The sequence below is a fragment of the Zea mays genome, chromosome 3 (assembly GCF_902167145.1).
Source record: "Zea mays cultivar B73 chromosome 3, Zm-B73-REFERENCE-NAM-5.0, whole genome shotgun sequence".
NCBI classification, from domain to species: domain Eukaryota; kingdom Viridiplantae; phylum Streptophyta; class Magnoliopsida; order Poales; family Poaceae; genus Zea; species Zea mays.
The window spans coordinates 231,420,880-231,441,438 of NC_050098.1; the positions used below are offsets into that span (position 1 = coordinate 231,420,880).

At 44.0% G+C, this 20,559-nt stretch overlaps 2 protein-coding genes and 1 pseudogene across 3 annotated transcripts; 1 reads left to right on the top strand and 2 right to left on the bottom strand.

The window, feature by feature from the left end:
* Positions 1-243: 243 nt before the first annotated feature.
* LOC103652627 (uncharacterized membrane protein At3g27390-like) lies at positions 244-10,764 on the bottom strand (annotated as a pseudogene).
* A 703-nt stretch (positions 10,765-11,467) lies between these two features.
* Positions 11,468-17,438, top strand: LOC103651612 (CTP synthase). Of its 2 annotated transcripts, XM_008677278.4 has the most exons (21): positions 11,468-11,861; positions 13,119-13,198; positions 13,290-13,376; positions 13,767-13,817; positions 13,908-14,025; positions 14,128-14,184; positions 14,282-14,346; positions 14,465-14,548; positions 14,645-14,695; positions 14,777-14,839; positions 14,935-14,990; positions 15,079-15,148; positions 15,232-15,294; positions 15,391-15,480; positions 15,562-15,600; positions 15,705-15,932; positions 16,050-16,135; positions 16,252-16,300; positions 16,400-16,480; positions 16,559-16,652; positions 16,758-17,438. In XM_008677278.4, exons 1-21 carry the CDS (start codon positions 11,744-11,746, stop codon positions 16,952-16,954), a joined length of 1,827 nt encoding a protein of 608 aa, XP_008675500.1. In that variant the 5' UTR covers positions 11,468-11,743; the 3' UTR covers positions 16,955-17,438. The 2 variants fall into 2 exon arrangements, with proteins under 2 accessions (XP_008675500.1, XP_008675499.1); XM_008677277.4 differs by having other exon boundaries at positions 11,744-11,861; positions 13,767-14,025.
* A 147-nt stretch (positions 17,439-17,585) lies between these two features.
* Positions 17,586-18,438, bottom strand: LOC100278618 (uncharacterized). Its single transcript, NM_001371662.1, has one exon. It carries the CDS (start codon positions 18,428-18,430, stop codon positions 17,735-17,737), a length of 696 nt encoding a protein of 231 aa, NP_001358591.1. The 5' UTR covers positions 18,431-18,438; the 3' UTR covers positions 17,586-17,734.
* Positions 18,439-20,559: the final 2,121 nt, after the last annotated feature.

Consider the following 20,559-nt stretch of genomic DNA (forward strand, 5'->3'; position numbering starts at 1 on the left):
TAAAGCATGAAGACATTATACATGCAAATTAAATTATGCCGATAGAACAATCCTTCTTACAAGAGAAAGTAGAGATTTCGTGCAGCACCATGTTATTTTTCATTAACACCAGTTATGAGACAACAATGTGGTGATCGTTACGCCCTTACACTTTAGTTCGATCATCAACATTCAAATCAGATATGTCTAAAGCCCCTCTTTTCAACTTAGCAACAAGAACCCACATGCCTGCTAGATCATTCTCTAAAGATAGTTCCTTCTTTTCCTCTTCTCCCTGATGTTGGCAGTCTTGCCCATAGATTTCTGGCTCAACATCCAGGCTACCGAGTTTCGCAGTCTGTGCGTCTGGGACTGGGATCCATTGCCAGATTGGCCCATCGTCCTCTCTAGCTCTGACAAGAGCGCCTTCACAAGGACGTCGAAGCGGCTCTTTGATGTAGGATATCTAGATATCGACTTTGTGATTCCTTGCAACTGCATAATGGTACCATTCAGTTATATAGTGCTATTACTTCATAAGTTTACATGTTACCAGCAGTACAAAAACATTCTATTGGCAATTTGTTTTGCATAGCGAGTGACCTTACTCTAAAAGCATGTACTATGCCAGATTGGCCGGTAATGGCATGTACAGTGGTGTTTAATGTGGAGGCTCTTAAGGTGTTTTAAGGGGGTATTTGCAAAAAAATCTTAGACACGTCTCTCTGTGAAGAGACGCCTCTGGCTCGTAAACCAAGTAGCAACAGATGCCTCACTTCCCACTGTACGAATTTGTCGTCTGTTCTATCAATCTGATGTTGTACAAATGCATTTAATTCTGTATTTATTAACAGACTATATTTATAGACACTCCATTATATAATAGAGTCTCTTAGTTGTCTCTTGTGCTTGGAGAACCGTTTTTTATGTCTCTCCACTATATATGCCCTAAAGAAAGTGAAGGTCTACAGAATTTGGATTGTCAATACGCAACTAAGTTGAGCTTAATTAATGCCCCATGAAACTCCCATTAAGACTGGCCTAAGCAATGGCATTGCAGCCTGACTATTTAATAGGAGGAGAATCACCTTGAATGGATTGAAATCATCAATGTTGTTCTTAAATGAAGTAACACGAGACGGAGGTCTTTCCCTTCTTGCTTCTCCCTGTTGAATGAGGATGGTCTGGATAATGGACACTGTGTCCGTGTGAAGACTCATCTTTGCCCTTACGATTTTTAAATCTAGAGATTTCAAAAGTTAGCACAAGACTTTTTGAATTGTTTGTCGTAGCAAACAAAGGCATCCAATATGAATTTACCTTGGAAAACAAGAACCAGGCGCCATGTCAAGAACATCATTTGTGTATTCATCAAATATAGACACTGCCGAGAACACATAGGCAATTCCCAGGATAAGGGAGGATTCCTGGGACATGAACAAGATCAAGCTCCATGACTTCAACAGGAACAAGTTAAATGAGCTAATGCTCATTAAAAGGTGGAATTGCTTGCTAAACAAATGATGTGATGAAAGTATGCACTGTTTGACATCAATGCACAGAAAAGAGAGAGGGAATTTTACTATACCTGATAAGCTACAACTACAGCATAAGCACCTAAAGGGACACTGGAGAGTACGGATGCCAGAACGGATCCTACTATAGCAAATGGCCAAAGAAGAATAGCAAGACCAACAAATGGCACACAAGCAGTCTCCAGAAAGGGCCCTTCTCTCCCAATCATGTCCTGGATCAGTCGTTTCCATCCTTTGAAAAGCATCACGGGGCACTTATAGAAGGCAATTAATGTGAACATTATTCCATCAAGTAGAAATTCAAATGCAACCACTATTAGTGCACCAGGAATATCAAGCAATCTGGGAAAAAGAAAGTCATGCATGTCAGTTTATTATACATTGTTCTTCAGATGAAAAGAAAATCAGAAAAAGTGCCATCTCAATGCAAAGCACTGGAATGGTGGATTATATTATTCAAAATGAATGTCTGAATGCATGCTCTCTTGCAAATGTTATCTCTCAAGCCAAGCATAAAGAGTGATTCTTGCACATTAAAGCTGAAAGGCCTAATGCTAAAAGGAGAAAAGAGAAAAAAGTAACAACATAAGTCTATGCCAACAGGATGCATACCTTATCTCATATGGCTCCTGTTGGGGACTTGTCCTTAAATGCTATGAATTAAGAACAAGGCAACACAGAAATTATTAAACGTTAAAGTCCTTCGTCCTTTGAAACGTTATTTCCTTTGGGATATAACGACCATCGGACGAAGGTTATGAAGGACATACCTTCGTGATTACGGTATATGATAGTGAAAATGAGAAACACACGAAATATGAAAGATAACATAAACATTTATATATCATTATTAATTCATTTCTATTTTATTAACATGGAAAATTAGAAATGACATTTAAGCTACAAGTGTACCTTCGGCTTGAAGGACAGCAAAAGTACAAGCGTGACGCAAAAGCAAATGCCAAGTCAGCGTGAACAGTACAGGATTACTGTTCACCTATTTATAGGCACGGGTCGCAGCCCATGTAAAATTACATCCAGGCCCTTTGCATTTGATAATAACTCTATAGTAATTTATCAGGGTCTAGATAGTCTTTTTCTCTTTAAGTCGATTTCCTCTTTTCTGCCAACATGCCGAAGCTTCCTTGCGCACAGCTTCGGCTCTGTTCCATCCTTCGTTCTCCTTGTGTTTCTTCATACAGCGATTTTGACATGTCCGAAGGGTCCATGTTTGAAGGTACCTGTTCATGTATTACACTCCAGAAACATTGTTAAATCACTTTTTTGAGGACCTTCGGAAGCCGAAGGCCCCCAACAGTAGCCCCTCGCAATATTAATTTGTTAGGATAATAAATTCAGATTGCGATATGGACGAAGGCCCTAAGCCGAAGGTCCGAGAAAACACCTTCCTCTTGCTAGAATAGCAACAATCAATGGCAAGTGGGACCCTCCCACTTGCAATGCCCTGGGTGTATAAATATGTTACCACCGCGAGCTCATTTGGCACGCCTTCTTGCCATTTGCTTTGCCTGCTCAAACAACTCGTTGCCCACAAACACTTGACCAGCTTTCTAGATTTTTAGCTTCGGCCCTAAGAGCATATTTTTAGCATTTTCGAAAGGATGTCTCAGGAAAAGAAAGTTGTTGCCGAAATGAAACTGAGCCTTTCTGAGGAGAAGAATCTGGGCTTTCTTGAATCTATAGCGAGAACAAATACAAAGAAGATTACTAGAGAAATTTTAGAAGGCTTATCTGAAGATACCGGTGAGAGTGACACTTACGATGTAGAAAGTGGGGGTGAAGACTCCGAAGATCGGCCCACAGTCTTCGGAAAATCAAGTATTAAACAGAGTCATCTTGATAACATGAGGGGGAGATATTTTCGAGACATGTCTACTGTGCGAGCAGATGACGGAGAGAGGACTGTGCCTACTCCCGAAGAGAATGAAGTTGTGATCTTCCGAAGCTTTTTTAAAGCTGGGCTTCGGTTTCCATTAAGCAAATTTGTGGTTGAGGTTTTAAAGATCTATCAAGTCTACCTTCATCAAATTACGCCCGAAGCAATCATAAGAATGGGAATTTTCGTCTGGGCCGTGAGGAGCCAGGGCTTGGAACCAAATGCAAAAAGCTTTTGCAATATGCACGAGCTATTATATGAGACGAAACCCTGGGGTAAAGAGCAATATCATAACAATTTTGGCTGTTATAGCTTCGGTGCTCGCTCTGTGTCAAGCTGTCCCGTGCCAACCTTCCGGAAAAGATGGCCAGGGGACTGGATGAAGGAATGGTTTTATGTGAAGAACGATTTAAAGGCACGAGAAGACATTAATGATATTATCATGCGTCCTATCTGGCAGCGATTCGGTCTTAGGAAGCCAAAGGTGATTGTTGACGAAGCAGTCGAAGAATGCCAGAGGGCCTTCGGTGTAGTCTGCTCTTTCGTCGGAACGAGGGATTTAGTCCAAGAGCACATAGCTTTCAGAGTTTGGCCACTTGTAGAAAGTGGGAAATGCCAAAAGAAACTATCACCAAGCCTGACGAAGGTGGACTGATTAGGATGAAGTTCACCTTCAGATACGAGGGTAAATTTGTCGAGCCAGATGATGATTGGCTGAAATGTATTGAAGCTACAAGCGATGAATTGCTAGGGCCATACTCAAAGGCAGAAGATACTGCGTTATCCGCGACCTTCGGAGGCCGAAAGAAGAAAAGATTAAACCGAGTTTTTGATGCTATTGGGTTTGTGTACCCTGACTACCGCTACCCTCTACGGGGGCGAAAGAGAAAAGAAGCAACTTCCGGGAAAGACGATGCTTCAACTGCTCCAAGCGAGCCTGTGCCGAAGAGGAAAAGGGTAAAAGTCCTTACTCACCGACCGCGCTTTATTGAACCGGCCATAGTGCCCGAGTTTGTCGGCGAGGCTTCTTCGGCTACTGAAGCCAAAAAACCTATACCTGCGCAAAAAACTGAAGAGCTGACTGCAACACCGAAGGCTGAAAGAATTGAAGAGCCGAAGGCTGAAGGGACAAAAATATCAGAAATTTTAAGCCCTTCGGCAGAAGTTGGAGTGCCACAAACTCAGAAAGGTCCAGCGGTGACCCCCAAAAGAAAAAGAATGGTTAACGTTCTAGATGTGCTGGAGACAATAAAATCTTCAAGCACTACTCCGAAGAAAATTGCCGAAACCCTCGAAGTGCAAATTGAAACTTTCAGTGCCGAAACTACAAAGCACCAAGTTGAGACTGAAGCTGGTCCTTCAGAGCCTGCCAAGGTGAAATCCTTAGATACCAAAGAAACAGAAGTAGCCGAACAAGTTTTGGCTGAAGAAACTAGCACTGCCGCCCCCGAAGCATTTTCCGAAGCTTTCAATTATACTTTACGACATGCTTCGGGGAAAAAGTTGACTGAAAAAGAAAAGCAAGAGGCTCAGTTCTATGCCCAAAAATTGAAATATCCAAAGGGGGCGTTGATTTTCAACGACAGCGGAGAAGAAGACTTCTTATACTGTCTCCCAGACAGCAAGGAGATCTCTGTCTGTCGGGAGATGGCAAGAAGCTTCGGATTCCCAACACTAGAAGACGGACTCTCAGTGTTGTCAAAAGATGAATTGGCCGACAGCTTGGCGTACAACAGCTTAAAGGTGAGAAAATAAACTTTTTATATGCTTAAAAATTCGTGTGCTTATTTTTTAATACCACATTCCTTTTACAGGGCCTTATTCTTAGCAATGCCCTCAGAGCGCAGAAAAGTGTTGAAGACGAGGGATGTATCATGGCGTTGAATAACCTTCGTTCCGAAGTGATTGAGCTAAGGAACAAAGGTCTTGAGAAAGATAAAATATTAAACTCATTGCTTAGTAAAATAAAAGAAGACGAAGCTGCTTCCAAGGCCCAAGCTGAAGGCCAGAAGTGCGAAATTGAAAATCTTCAGAAACAGCTGGCTGAAGCGAAACTAAAGTGTGCAATTGCCGAAGCTGACCGAGACGCCAGCGATTATTGGAAAAATCATTGGGAGAAAACAACTGCAGAACTTCGGTCTTCAAAAGAAAGATGTTATGAAAAATCCATGAAATGTGTGGAAACAATTAAGACTAGTTTCGCCAGCGTCGGCGCATATTCGAATGAAGGCAACTTCGTACTGGGAGATACTGAAGGTCCAATTGACTGGATCAATGGCGAGGCCGAAGCTTTTGAAGAAATTTTGAGTGGCCGTGGGGACATATGCGCCTTCTCGGGTGCTAGGGGGATAGCCGCTATCTTGGAGAGGAGAGGCTGCGAACATGTGAAATCCTTGGCACAGACCGAGGTTGCCTTATGCATTGATGATATAAAAGATCCCTCAGCCGAAGCAAGCTTGGTTGGTGGAAAATTTTTCATCGACATCTGGGAAAATGGCGGTCGGGAGATGGCTCAAGAAATTATAAGAAAAAGTGAAAAAGGTATTCACGATGCTAGAAAAGTAGCAGAGGCCACTGAGAAAAGTGCAGATCTTGAGAGGCGAATAGGTATTAATTAATAGCTTTTGACTTTATGTTCTAATTTATGACTTCGAACTTATTTACGGTTTGCATCACAGCCGCACTATCTCCTCCCCCAGAGCCCGTCGAGCCATTGGCGGACCCCAAAGCAAAGGAGGACGATGAAATTAGAAAAATGGTCGAAGCTATTATGGATAAAGTTGTTGATCAACTATTAAACGAAGTTGCCGAAGTAGTTTTAAGAGAAGATTAGCTGTTATTGTAAAGACATTTGAAATGTAATATTTTGCTGGACAATGTGTGTAATATCTTATAATTTTGAATGTAATATATAAGTTGTTTATAATTCAACTCTTTACGATGCATGAAACTTTACGTACATACCGTTTTTGAGCCTTCGGCGAAAAAACACCTTCCCTTCTTTTCATGCTTCGTGAAGAATATCCATATTCCGTAAAAATATATAGTTTCCGAAAAAACATGATGCTTTGTGAACAATGGATCTCCTTTTCATATTAAAATGACGAAGCTGTATTTCTTGAAAACTTGTTTTGTGCCTTGGCACTTCTTCGAAACGATCTCCGAAGCTCAATATTGTAGGTCAACATTGTCTTCCTTTCCGAAGGTTAACATTGCATCCCCTTCTTGTGCCATTGATGCAATATGATGTATGATGTTGTGCTATGCACATGATGTAATGATGTAATGACATGCAAAATGATATTTGCACCGAAGGCCCACACACACTCTCCAATGGAGCACACAATCTTTTTGTCGTTTATTTTTTGGTGGTATCAGCGTTGACTTTTCGCTGTAAGCCTCCCTTAGGAGCTTCTTCGCCTTTTATTTCGGCGGTATCAACGTTTAATTTTCGCTGTAAGCCTCCCTTAGGAGCTTCTTCGCTTTTTATTTCGGCAGTATCAGCGTTTATTTTTCGCTGTAAGCCTCCCTTAGGAGCTTCTTCGCCTTTTATTTCGGTGGTATCAGTGTTTATTTTTCACTGTAAGCTCTGCATTCCCTTTGGAACGACTTTTGAGCAGAAAACTTACGCTGCGTCCCCTTAAGAACGACTTTTGTTGCTTCGACAAAAACTTGCAGTGCATTCCTTCGTCAAGACCTTTAGAGCTTTGTCGATGTTTGAAGGAAGTATATTCATTATGATAATGTCGAAGCAATTACAAGAAATTGAAAACAACAAAAGAAATAAGATTTCAATGATTGCTCTTTATTGAAAAGGTAAATGATAACAAATGTAAAAGCTGCTTCAGAGGTAGGATACATCTTAGTAGATGTGCTTTGATTCTGGCACAGTACTGTTGACTGTGCGAGCTTCGGACTGCTCCCTAAAGTCTCTCTGCTGGTGATTGTGCTGGCTCCCTTCTGGCTGCTGGCCTTGGGGATAAGCGGGTTGCATTGGTGGTGGAGGTGGGGGCTGTTGCCAAGATGCCTGAGGTTGGCTTACCGAAGCAACAGAAACTGCAGGATGATTACCCACATACTCTGGGATGTATGGTGAGTGGTACAAAGCAGTATGCATGACCTGCTTTGGCTGGCTCTGTTGGGCTGCAGCTTCTGCTATCTCTTTCTATTTTTGAATGGTGACATGACACATCCTGGTAGTATGTCCCTTGTCCTCACCGCAGAATAGGCAGTAAATTTTCCTGGGCTGATCCCCAAACCTTCCTTCGAAGCCCCTGGCGCCTCTGCCCTTGGAGCTGGGGGCCGAGGATAGTTCTGTTGCTGCCCCGAAGCTTGAGAGGAATACTGCGGCCTTTGTTGCTGACTCCCCCTATCGTCAGTCTCAGTAGAATGGATAGATCTGACGTGCCTAGGGTGGATTCTCCCTCCGAAGCCCCTGGTCGTTTCGGAGAACCTGTAAGCTTCCTCCCTCCTTTGCCGAAAGTCATTATCTGCTCGGATATATTCATCCATCTTCTGAAGCAGTTTCTCTAGGGTCTGAGGGGGTTTCCTAGCGAAATATTGAGCTGTAGGTCCTGGCCGAAGCCCCTTAATCATGGCCTCGATAACAATTTCATTAGGCACTGTTGGCGCCTACGCCCTCAGTCGTAAGAACCTTCGGACATACGCCTGAAGGTATTCTTCATGATCCTGAGAGCACTAGAACAAAGCTTGAGCAGTGACTGGCTTCGTCTGAAACCCTTGAAAGCTGGTGATGAGCATGTCCTTCAGCTTTTGCCACGATGTGATTGTCCCTGGTCGAAGAGAAGAGTACCAGGTATGTGCAACACTTTTGACTGCCATGACGAAGGACTTCGCCATGACCGCAGTATTGCCACCATATGAAAATATGGTTGCTTCGTAGCTCATCAGAAATTGCTTCGGATCTGAGTGTCCATCATACATTGGGAGCTGAGGTGGTTTGTAAGATGGGGGCCAAGGTGTAGCCTGCAGTTCTGCTGACAGAGGAGAAGCATCATCAAAAGCAAAATTTCCATGATGGAAATCCTCATACCAGTCATCCTCGTTAACGAAGCCCTTTTGGTGAAGCTCTCCGTACTGGGGCCTCCGGTTCTGCTCATCTTGCGTAAGATGACGAACTCCTTCAGAGGCTTCGTCTATCTGCTTTTGTAGGTCGGCTAGCCAGGCCATTTTTTCTTTCTTCCTTTGCACTTGTTGATGCAACATTTCCATGTTCCTGATTTCTTGGTCCAAATCGTCCTGCTGAGGCGTTGGACTGGTGGCCTTCCTCTTCTGGCTTCGGGCTTCCCGAAGAAAAAGGGTCTCCTGGTTCGGGTCCAGCGGCTGCAGAGCAGCAGCCCCTGTTGCTGAAGCTTTCTTTGGCGGCATGACGAAGGTCGATGCTTGCCAAAGGTGGTCAAAAAGGGTTCACCAGAGGTGGGCGCCAATGTTGGGGACTTGTCCTTAAATGCTATGAATTAAGAACAAGGCAACACAGAAATTGTTAAACGTTAAAGTCCTTCGTCCTTCGAAACGTTATTTCCTTTGGGATATAACGACCATCGGACGAAGGTTATGAAGGACATACCTTCGTGATTACGGTATATGATAGTGAAAATGAGAAACACACGAAATATGAAAGATAACATAAACATTTATATATCATTATTAATTCATTTCTATTTTATTAACATGGAAAAATAGAAATGACATTTAAGCTACAAGTGTACCTTCGGCTTGAAGGACAACAAAAGTACAAGCGTGACGCAAAAGCAAATGCCAAGTCAGCGTGAACAGTACAGGATTACTGTTCACCTATTTATAGGCACGGGTCGCAGCCCATGTAAAATTACATCCAGGCCCTTTGCATTTGATAATAACTCTATAGTAATTTATCAGGGTCTAGATAGTCTTTTCCTTTTTAAGTCGGTTTCCTCTTTTCTGCCAACATGCCGAAGCTTCCTTGCGCACAACTTCGGCTCTGTTCCATCCTTCGTTCTCCTTGTGTTTCTTCATACAACGATTTTGACATGTCCAAAGGGTCCATTTCATGTATTACACTCCAGAAACATTGTTAAATCACTTTTTTGAGGACCTTCGGAAGCCGAAGGCCCCCAACAGCTCCCCGTCAGGAGGTTTCTGAAGACGAAGGTCATCCATAAGTGAAAAATAGGAGTGGAAAAGCAAATCTTTCACGTCCCTGACTACAGTACAACTTCCAGTGATAGTACTCCATGTTCCATCCTACAGTTCAGAATACCAAGCTAAGCCACCTCTAAAAGATATGCTAACAAATTAAATAGCCACAGAGATAAACATAAACGACTCATACAAAGAAAAACTTACCACAAAGCAATGAACAAATGTCTTTTCTTTGCCTTCTCCTACAGCATCAAATGTAGCCATTATGGGTGCTAGAAAACCATATACCAATCTAGCAAATATGCTTCCTGAGATGCCAATTATCAACCATATGATCAAGACTGCAGTCGCAGCAATAAGAAGCAGAAGCTTTACCACAGGTCCAACCAGCTTGGTTCTGCCCAAAGAAAAATGGAGGAAAAAATATGAGCACTTTCGGTTAGTAATTTAATGAAGTTGCCAAAACATGGAACTTAGAAAACATGCACCATACATGACAATGCGGTTGTATGTCCAAATCAGATGCATAGGCCATAAGCCCGGTATTTCCTCTCTTTGGTCCACACAGAAATTTTCTCACCATTGATCGGGTAGGGGGTCACATCGCCCTAGACGATTAGGTCTGGACAGAGCTCGATTGGGTAGCCGCGCCTGGGCGCTCGCCCTCGGCGGTCGACAGCGGACTCCGGCTACCCATGTCCATTGCAGCGTCGACCGCGCCCTGCTAGCTCTGCGGTCGCCGGAGCTCAAAGGCGGCAAGAGTGGGGCGACTGGCTACCCAGGGGCACATGCCCGCAGTGGCCATAGGGGGAGCTCGGAGAGGGGCGACACTGGCGTCCTTAGATCTGTCTTCGTCGAACTCGCGAGCGGGTGAGGCGGTTAGCGCGAACCCGAGCATGGGCGGTCCCGAAGGCTGTCTGGGGCGGAGGGGAGCGGTGGTGCGCGGCGGGCACGGGACCCCACGAGCCAGGAGAGGGATTGGGCAAGACGGGCGTAGGGGCATCCTTGGAAGGGCGAGGATCGCAGGGGCGGGGCAGGTCCCTAAAATAGCGCTTTCCATCGATGGAGCGCGGGCGCTAACGCAATGATGGCAGGGGAGGCGATGGAGGGTCCCTGGAATGGCGCGACGGAGAGCGAGGCGAGGCGAGAATATTGGGGCGGACGCGCGGCGCGGATTCTGCGGATCGCGGAGGCGATCGCACGACCTTGCATCGGCGTCCGCGCGGTGGGGGAGGCGTCGAGGTGAAGCTGCGCGACCTTCCATCGGCAGACGCGGACGCGCGGTGGGGAGAGTGTGCGAGGCGCGGACGTGCGGTGCGAGCGCAGCGCGGCAGAACATGGCGCACGGAGGTGTGGACGCCTACAATGGTGTCTTAAAGAATAGTATATATATATATATATATATATATAATATACTTTAATTAGTGTATGGATTCAACAAAAATGTAAAACAAATTTTAATTTGGGATGGAGATAGTATAATCTAGAGGGTAAACAAATCGAACCTAAGAGTATCTCCAAATGACTCATCTTTTTTGCTCTCCTTTTGACTCTCTATTTAACATTTTATAAAGATTACACTCTATATATAACATATTACTCCAACAAACTATCTCTATATTTTAGCTAGTCGTAATGGGTAGCTAAGTTTGGCTAATGAGTGAGTTAATTTGGAGAGTTGGGTAGTTTGACGAGTCAGATGAATAGCATGTTGGACATTTATTTTAGTGTTGAGTAACCAAAATTTAGCTTAGGACTAGTTTGACAACTCTATTTTTCAAGTGATTTTCATTTTTCCAAAAAAATAATTTATTTTTCATTAAAAAAAGAAATCCGTTAAAAAATAGAGTTACTAAATTAGCCCTTAATTAGTTGTTTAACTAATATCTTAGAGATGCTATAAATGGCCTTTTTTTTTGCAAACCCCTCTTCTCTCTCCCAGTCTCCCCCAAACCGCCTTGCCTCCGTTGCCCTCCCCACTCCCCTCTCACCTCCTAAAACCCCTCTTGCTCTCCCTTGCCCGCGCGCACGAGCACGCGCATCGACACCTTCAGCTCGTGTGTCCGTGCGAGCGGGCGGTTTCCTCGCCAAGAACTGTCGCGCGGGTCGGGGGATTGAGGAAGAGAGTGTCGGCGGCGGCGGCGGCGACGACGACGGATTTTTCTGGCCCGAGATTCCTGGTCAAGGCAATATGAAGTACGTCCTTGTCACCGGCGGGGTGGTGAGCGGCCTGGGCAAGGGCGTCACGGCCAGCAGCATCGGCGTCGTCCTCAAGGCGTGCGGCTTCCGCATTACGTCCATTAAGATCGGTACGTGCCCGCCTCCTCCTTGCCTAAATGAACCGCGCGCACCTTCCATTTCAAAACACAGGAACGGCGCGTTAGGGTTTCGCTGGGGATTTGACCCAGAGTCGGGGGTGGCTGTGAGTCCTTGATCCGTTCCGGAAATACGGGCCTGCAAAAGATTTGGTTTTGGAGCGATACTCGTGGCGGGGACTGTGGGTGAGGATTGGTGTCGGAGGACCCGGGTTAATGGTCGAGTTAGGTGAAAAGTCCCTCTTTTGAACCTTCTGCTCAGTGCCATTGCTGTTGTATTCGTTGGTGCCTTGGGTTTGGAGGATATGGTGTCAAATTGGTTTTTAATTTTCCTGATAAGTTTGCCGATCTTGTCAGCGAAAGAGGTTGTAGATATTTTTCTTCAAAGATTGCTTTATAATGGATGGGCACCTAATCAGGGTTAACTTTGTTCAAGGGGTTTTTTCCTTTCCTCCTGATATTGTTTAGGAGAAGAATATGTTTATGGATGGATGGCTCCTTCTTTTGACTTTGTACTGGTTATTAGGAGATCTTCTTCTTAAGCTATATAGACTTGGAGTTTGAACAATGGCGGTTCATTCATGATTTGCCTAATATTCTAGAACCTTGTAATTTATTTTACTTCACTGGTTGTTGGTCAGAACTTATGCATAGGTAAGTGCCTCTGTCAATATGTTCTCTTTAGTATTTTTTTTACAGAAATAGCTTAATATGTTCATGTTTGGAACAAGAAATATGCCCTTATTGGATGCCCATAAATTTGCTTCGACTCATTAGTTGAGCACAATTTTTGGTTCTTGATGCTGTGGCCATGGAAACAAGGTAGTTGGAGAAGACTAGGTTTCTTTCACCTTCCATGCTTGTTTGTCTTCCAGATAGATTATGCTATGGAGGGGCTTGCCTATGCTGATTTAGATATCACGTGACACCAATGCTGATTTAGTTATCGTCAGGTCATGAACCTACGGATGCTAGCTCCGCACTGTGGAATCTTCTGACTTAATTCAATCTAATGTTACATCTTTTGTTTGCCATACTTATCCTTATCCAGTATCACCTAAACCCTTCTTTGTTTTTGCTGTTGTTGCCTTGTGACTCCTTGTACTATTGTTGCACTTGTTGCTCTGATTGTGGCCTTTGCCTTGTAAAATCGGTGGTGGCAAGCCAGCTATTACTTGCATTAATGCTTTAGTTGCTTGTGTTTGTCTTTATGTGGTTGACATGTTCTCATTCAGTTACCTGAATATGCAGATCCTTACCTTAACACCGATGCTGGGACTATGTCTCCATTCGAACATGGTGAAGTGTTTGTGCTGGATGATGGTGGCGAGGTATTGATATTGACATGTCACAAAGTCAATTTCTGCCAGGCACAATGCTTGTTAGCCCACCTAATTTAAGTACTTATCTTGTGTCTTTTAGGTGGACTTGGATCTTGGTAATTACGAGAGGTTTCTGGACATTAAACTTACTCGGGACAATAACATAACCACCGGAAAGATCTATCAGGTAAGAATAATCAATAGTATTTTCTTTTTGTCAGACCTTAATTCATTGCGCTGAACTGGTATATGAATTTAAATTTCTATAATCATAACTTCAGGTTGTTAAATAGCCATGTAATGACATTTTTTTCATACAAACAGTCAGAAGATGAAATAGTCCACTTGATGATGGTGTTGACATCTTGTACTAAATTCGGGGGGAAAGGACATCCTTGTTGTCTTTATGTTATTTGATTATGTTAAAAATGCAAGGAGGAAATAATTAATCACAAGGATATATGTAACAATGAACATCTCGTATTTGAGACATCAAAAACACAGTTGCTTTTCCCTGCACAAAGGGCTGCATTGATTTTTTCTTATTTTACTTATAATTTTCAATGGTTTATGCTAGTCTGTAATTGACAAGGAGAGGAAAGGGGAATACTTGGGAAAGACTGTCCAGGTATTTGGATCATGTTTGTTTCATCTGTCTTGGAACTTCTGCTTGTGTTCTTATTCTAGTACTGATCATCCAAATGATTTTACTTTTAAGGTTGTGCCACACATCACAAATGCCATACAGGAGTGGATTGAGCGTGTTGCTATGATACCAGTTGATGGCATGGAGGGACCTGCTGATGTCTGTGTGATAGAATTGGGGGGCACTATAGGTGGCATGAGATGACCATTCCCTTTTTATTATTTTGGGTCGATACCAGTGGACATTTCATATCTAGTTTTCCTGTTATTGATTGCATTCTGAACACCTGCAGGTGATATTGAATCCATGCCATTTATAGAAGCTTTGGGTCAGTTCTCTTATCGTGTTGGTGAGAAACTTCACACTTATTATGACGCATACAAACCTTCTGCTAGTAAGCACGATTGATGATCCTATTTTATGTTATTTTGGTTGACACTTGACAGGTCCTGGCAACTTCTGCCTGGTGCACGTCAGTCTAGTTCCAGTTTTGAATGTTGTTGGTGAACAGGTATTCTTGGTCATTAGTTATGTTCTACTGTTTATTAACCGATCATAAAAGTTTTGTTTGAATAAATCTGTTTGGTTTCACTGACTTCATTCTTGATCTATGTTGCTTGTTGTTGTAGAAAACAAAGCCAACCCAGCATAGTGTACGTGGTTTGAGGGGACTCGGGCTCACTCCAAATATTTTAGCTTGCCGCAGTACTAAGGTTAGTTATCAAACTAATTATTTTTTACATTGGTAGAATATGACCTTTACCGAGTTACTTAATAACATTACTTATAACTGAAACTGTGTATAACAGGAATTAGAGGATAGTGTGAAGGAGAAACTCTCCCAGTTTTGCCATGTGCCGGTAGGGAAACATTTTCATTCAAAGCTTCATATGCTGTAGCAACTTTACTCCAGGAAGTGAATTCATAATTGGTTTTTGCAGGCAGCAAATATTATCACTTTGTATGATGTTTCCAATATCTGGCGCATTCCTTTGTTGCTTTGTGTAAGGCACATCTGTTTTCTTTCAACTGGAAGTCATTTATATGTTTTGGAATTCACATTGTGTTAAAATGATAAAATTTCATCTGTGCCCTGCAGGACCAAAAGGCTCATGAGGCTATCCTTAAAGTTCTGAATCTGGAAAGGGTGGATAGGTTGGTCTTGAACTATGTAGTTAGTATGTTCTCGGCAATATTTTACATTGCTTTTTGCCAGAAACTAATTTATTTATAACATTTCCAGCATTGCCCGAGAGCCGAAGTTAGACGAATGGGTTGCAAGAGCTGCTATATTTGATACCCTTCATGACACTGTTAGTGTTTCTCCTCAGTCAGACCCTTGCTAGTGGGAAAATTTTCATCCTTAGTTCCATGCAACTAACGGTGATTATTTTAGGTGAGGATTGCTATGGTTGGGAAGTACACTGGCTTATCAGATTCATACCTCTCTGTGTTGAAAGTGAGCTTGCCAACTTGTTCAGTGCAGTGATGTTTTTTTCTGTTTCCAAATGTGAATATTGTTGTATAACTAACGTGTCATGCAAAAAAATTGCAGGCCCTCTTGCATGCATCTGTTGATTGCCGTAGGAAACTTGTTGTTGATTGGGTTGCTTCGACGGATCTTGAGGATTCCACAGCAATTGAGGTTTGGCACAGTAGCCTATTATTCAGTGTGCTAAGTCTTGAGGCGAATCGTTTTTTACTTGTCTCTTTTTAAACTTTCTAGGCACCCGATGCATATAAAACATCATGGAATTTATTGAAGGTGGGTTATTATCAAATGGACTACTTTTAGGATACATAAAATTGGAATCGTGTCACATTTTTTATTTCTGAGTATCATGGTTACAAGAAGAGTTTTCATTACAGGGGGCAGATGGAATTTTGGTACCTGGTGGCTTTGGTGACAGAGGTGTTGAAGGGAAAATTTTGGCTGCTAAGTATGCCCGGGAAAAGAATGTCCCATATCTTGGTATATGTCTTGGGATGCAGATTGCTGTCGTGGAGTATGCCCGTCATGTTATGAATTTCACTGATGCCAACAGCACTGAATTTGATCCAAATACCAAGACCCCTTGTGTTATTTTTATGCCTGAGGTAATTGCTAATGGGTTGGAATTGTTTTGAATTAGGTTTGACACTGATCTGTTTCGATGGCAATTAGCAATCTTTTATGGCTGATACAGATTATCTTGGAATTTAATTTTATTGTAGGGTTCCAAAACACATATGGGTGCAACAATGCGCTTAGGATCAAGGAGGACATTTTTCAAGATTGCTGATTGCAAGTCTTCTAAATTGTGAGTTGCATATAGACCCTTCTTAATTTTCATTGTACCCCTTCGATGAAGTGTCTCGTTGAATTCTTTGTGTAGTTCTATGACTATTTAGTCATTGATTATTTTGATCTTTTTAGGTATGGCAATGTCACTTATGTTGATGAAAGGCACCGGCACAGATATGAGGTTTGTTTATTGAAGTTCACCAGTTTCCTAAATGTGCATTTAAATGCTATGTCGTTCCTACACCTTCATGTTCTTTGGACTGAAGTTTTGTCTTCACAGGTGAACCCTGATATGGTTCCAGAGTTCGAAAAAGCTGGGCTTCAGTTTGTTGGCAAAGATGATACTGGAAGGAGGATGGAGGTCTGACTCACACTGAGACTTGCTTTACAATTTTTATTTTCACGAAATTTGCCCCTTAACCAACTTGCTATGTTCTAGATGATTGAAATACCCAACCACCGATATTTTGTTGGCGCACAATTCCATCCTGAGTTCAAGTCAAGACCTTCAAAACCTTCTCCCCTATTTGTGGGTAAGATGCTATCTGACGCTGAAAATTCTGCACTTGTTCACTTCACAAGCATTTGTGCTGTACTTTTCCATAGAATATATCATAACCAATTTTATGTTTCTGCAGGACTAATTGCAGCTGCATCTGGGCAGTTGGATAGGGTGCTGCAAGACCGCTGCAATGGTCATGTTGGTTCAGCTAAACATGTTCTGAGCAATGGCTCATATACATCCGCAGTACACCAAAATGGGAACCCAAAGAAGCTCACCAATGGTCTCTCAAACGGAACATACTATGCCAATGGCAATGGTGTGCATGCTTAGACCATCAGATGGATGGATCAAGGATTTTGCAACTCTTTACTTCAATTATGCGGTTCCTAATGCATCAGTTTTGTCCGTTCGAGGAAGAAAAAGTTCTTGCGCTCGATGCAGACTGTCTGCTGGGAATAGTGCTCGTTCGGTGGTTTTTAGTTAAAGAACTAAGCTGGATCTCTTTGGAAGGCACGAGACTGGTTTCTGTGTTCGTCTCTACCCTATTGTGTAAGCTAAAGGAGCAGATTTGGGACGGAAGAGTTTACAAGTTGTATATCCTCAAAGAAAAGCTGAATATTTTTATTAACTTAAATTAGGTCTTCAGTGAGGTCGAGAGCTGATGCTTAAAAGTGGGCAGCAGTGCAAGTGCAAGAGAGAGTATTTCGAAATCAGGCAACTCTGTATTTTGATTTTGGACATTTTTTTTGTTTCTTGTGCGCAAATAAGTTGATGCACTGTTGCATGATCATATATCAGTTTTGACTTTAGAATCCATCTTGAGCGCTTGCTTCTCATAATTCCTGCGACTTGCATTGTGGCAATCTAAAACCTATTTAAACCGTGATAAATAAGCTAGTTTATTTTTAACTAAGCTGTGATATAAATTAAAAAGAACGAAAGGGGAGGGAGTGTCTGATACGCAAAATCATCCTATATCACAACAATTTCGAGTTTTTTTTGCCGAGTTGATCGAAATTCCTTGCGGTGCAAAAATACACGAGCATAAAACTTTGCCATCAAGAATCTATCTATGAAAACCGAAAGCTCAATCCGTGACCGTGCAACGGCTCAGGGTTCCCACTCTGAGAGAAGCTTGTCAATCAGCTCCACCAGCTTCCCTGTCTCCTCCGGCTGGCGCATCGCCTGCTCCAGCGCCCACGCTTCCTCGATCCTGGCGTCCTGCAGCATCGCGTCCCGCACCGCCTCCCGCAGCTCCCGCGTGGCCTGCAACCCGTCCGTTGCCATCTCCCTGAGCGCAGCCAGCGCGCCCCTGGGGTCCTCAAGGCGGCAGAGCCCCTCGACGGCGTCAGCGTAGGTGGCGGCGTCGGGCCGGCGCGGGGAGTCCGGGCGGCAGAGCCAGCGCAGCACGGAGGAGGCGTCGCGCGCGCGGCGCAGGGAGAGGAGGCTGCCGAGCAGCGGCGACGCCAGCAGGAGCGGCGAGGGCCGGGCCGGGTGATGGCGCAGCGCGGTGAGGAGCGCGAAGGCAGCGGAGAGTGTCGGAAGCGAGGCAAGGTGCGCGGCGAGGGAATCGAGGGGGAGGCCGTCCTGGGAGCCCGGGAGGAGGAGCGCCGCGGAGAGGAGGCGGCCGGCGGCGGGGACGTGGCCCGCGTAGAGGAGGCGCGGGAGGAGCGCGGAGATCGCGTCCAGGTCGGACGGGGAGAGGGGTTGAGGTGGGGGCTTGGATTGCGGCAGCGCGGTAGCGCAGATGCCGCGAAGGACGCCGGCGAGCGGCGGCGCGAGGCGGATGGGCAAGCGGGGCAGCATCGTCTTCTGGGCTCGGCTCACTCAGGAACGATTCTGAGTCTTTTTTTTCTTTCTGCAGGAGGGCGCGCCGCCGTCAAATGGACGAGCGATATCTCAGATCGAGCGAGAGATGGCCAAACTGGCCGCCGGGCCCGGCCCGGGCCCGGTGAAGCACGGCCCGTTTTGGGTCCGGCCCACTATGCACGGTTAGGAAACGGGGTCGAGCCTTCTAAACCCGCAGGCTCGATTCTCTGTCTAAGCCTGGCCCACAGCGGGCTTAAACGGACAGGGCCGACCCATTTAGCACGAAAAAAGCGGGCCGAAAGCGAGCTAAGCGGACCAAAAAGCATGTTTTAGTGCAAAAAAAGCGGGCTCAACGTGATTAAAGATAAACGGGCTGTGCCGGGCTAGCCCACCATACCTAGTTTCTTGTCCGAGCTCGGCCCGCTTATTCGTGCCGGGCCGGCCCGGGCTCGCATAGAACCGGACCGTGCTGGGCTCGGACCGGACCCAAACAGCGGACTTCGTATCGTGCTCACGGGCCTCGTACTTATTGGCCATCTATAGATCGAGCAGACACTATCAGCTTCCCTATTCTTTGTGCAATTAATGAAGGTGGTCTTTGGTTTTTCTAAACTAATAGTCTCTATATATAATTTTATTTTAATATTTAAATTGTTAAATATAGAAATTAAAACTCTATTTTAATTTTCGTATTTAGCAATTTAGGAACTAAAACACTATAAACATAGTCCATACGAGACACTTTATGAAGTCACTTTTAAATTATCTTTTTGAAAATATTTATATAGAAATCATTTTCTATATATTCTCTGATTCGAAAGTTTTTCTATACTTTGTGTATACTTTAAAGCAAGTACAACAGACCAGCTAAACATCTCGTGCTCGGTAAAATAAACAAAACCCTATGAATATGGCCTCGAACAGGCTTGGTATCAACCTCGTCACTTTATCCCGCTCGGTATCGCCTTGTCGTAGCTGACCATCTTTGGCTAGCCCTCCGGACTCGCCATCGCCCGGCTGTGCGGTCTCTCGCCCTCTTGCTCCCTTCTGTGTGCAACCGCTTTAGTTTCCCGCGTCTTTGTTGAGACCTTGTTGTAGGCTCATGAAGTTCCTTGAGATGGCAGCGTTCCTGAACTGCACGGCTGCACCTAGTGCAACGCAGACATCACGAGGGAGACGGTGAGCAGGGCGCAGCCCAGGAGGCCGCGACGACCGCGAACAGCCTGAGGTCACAAGACGTGACACTCAATCCCACGCCAGCCCTCGACGGATGCTTCTGACGTTGGTGGTGCTTCCTCTGTCGCAACCTCCCGATGTTGGTCACGCCTGGCCTCCAGGGCCGGCCCTCAGGCCCCCAAGGTCTACAGGTTCCTGTTTATTCAGTTTATATCCAAATATATATACGTTACAGATAAATCTCTATTCTCGTTCTTTTGTTGGGTCTATTTGATTTTTTTGAAATCATCTTTTTAAGGTCACGCAACAGTCTGCTTAATGACGAATACTAAATATTGATTAACGTGAGCAGGACGGAAGGTATTGTACACTTGTGCTTGTCGCGTTGCTTAATTCTAGTCTACCAGAGGGCCAACTCTAATAACCTATGTTGCTTAATCATTGTTTAGTTTGTTGAACTTTGTTTTCAGAAAATTTGCTCTAATGTATTAAGATTTGGTTTACTGTGTATTTTAAGGTTTAGGTTAGTTTGACAAATTAAAAGTAAAAATACTCGCTCTCAAAAGTCAAAACAAATGCAGAGTTATATTACATAATTTGTATAATTTTACGACTCATAAAATATTATAAAAGTTTCTTCAGTCATATCATTTTCAATAAAATTGTATAAATTATTAATTTTTTATTTTTCAGATATTATTTAAAAGTTAAAAAATATCATATTTAAATCTTCGTATAGATCCTCCATATAGATTTTTGCTTAGGGCCCCCGAAATATCAGGACCGGCCCTAGCCTCTCGGGCTTCCGGCCTCGGCTCCCCTGCACGGCAGTTGCCGCTGGCGAAGAAGAAGGACCACCGACAGTGGAGGGCAAAGCACCGTCCATTCCCGGCCCATGCTGCTCAGTCAAGACGACTGAGGTGGCAAAAACAGTGAGGTTGAAAAACAAA

Bases quoted from the DNA above. Each gene is read 5' to 3' on its own strand.
- LOC103651612 (XM_008677277.4), top strand. From the start codon at position 11,744: ATGAAGTACGTCCTTGTCACCGGCGGGGTGGTGAGCGGCCTGGGCAAG. The intron at 14,840-14,934 runs GTAAGGCACATC...TGTGCCCTGCAG, and splicing joins GCATTCCTTTGTTGCTTTGT to GACCAAAAGGCTCATGAGGC. The intron at 15,933-16,049 runs GTAATTGCTAAT...ATTTTATTGTAG, and splicing joins GTGTTATTTTTATGCCTGAG to GGTTCCAAAACACATATGGG.
- LOC100278618 (NM_001371662.1), bottom strand. From the start codon at position 18,430: ATGCTGCCCCGCTTGCCCATCCGCCTCGCGCCGCCGCTCGCCGGCGTC.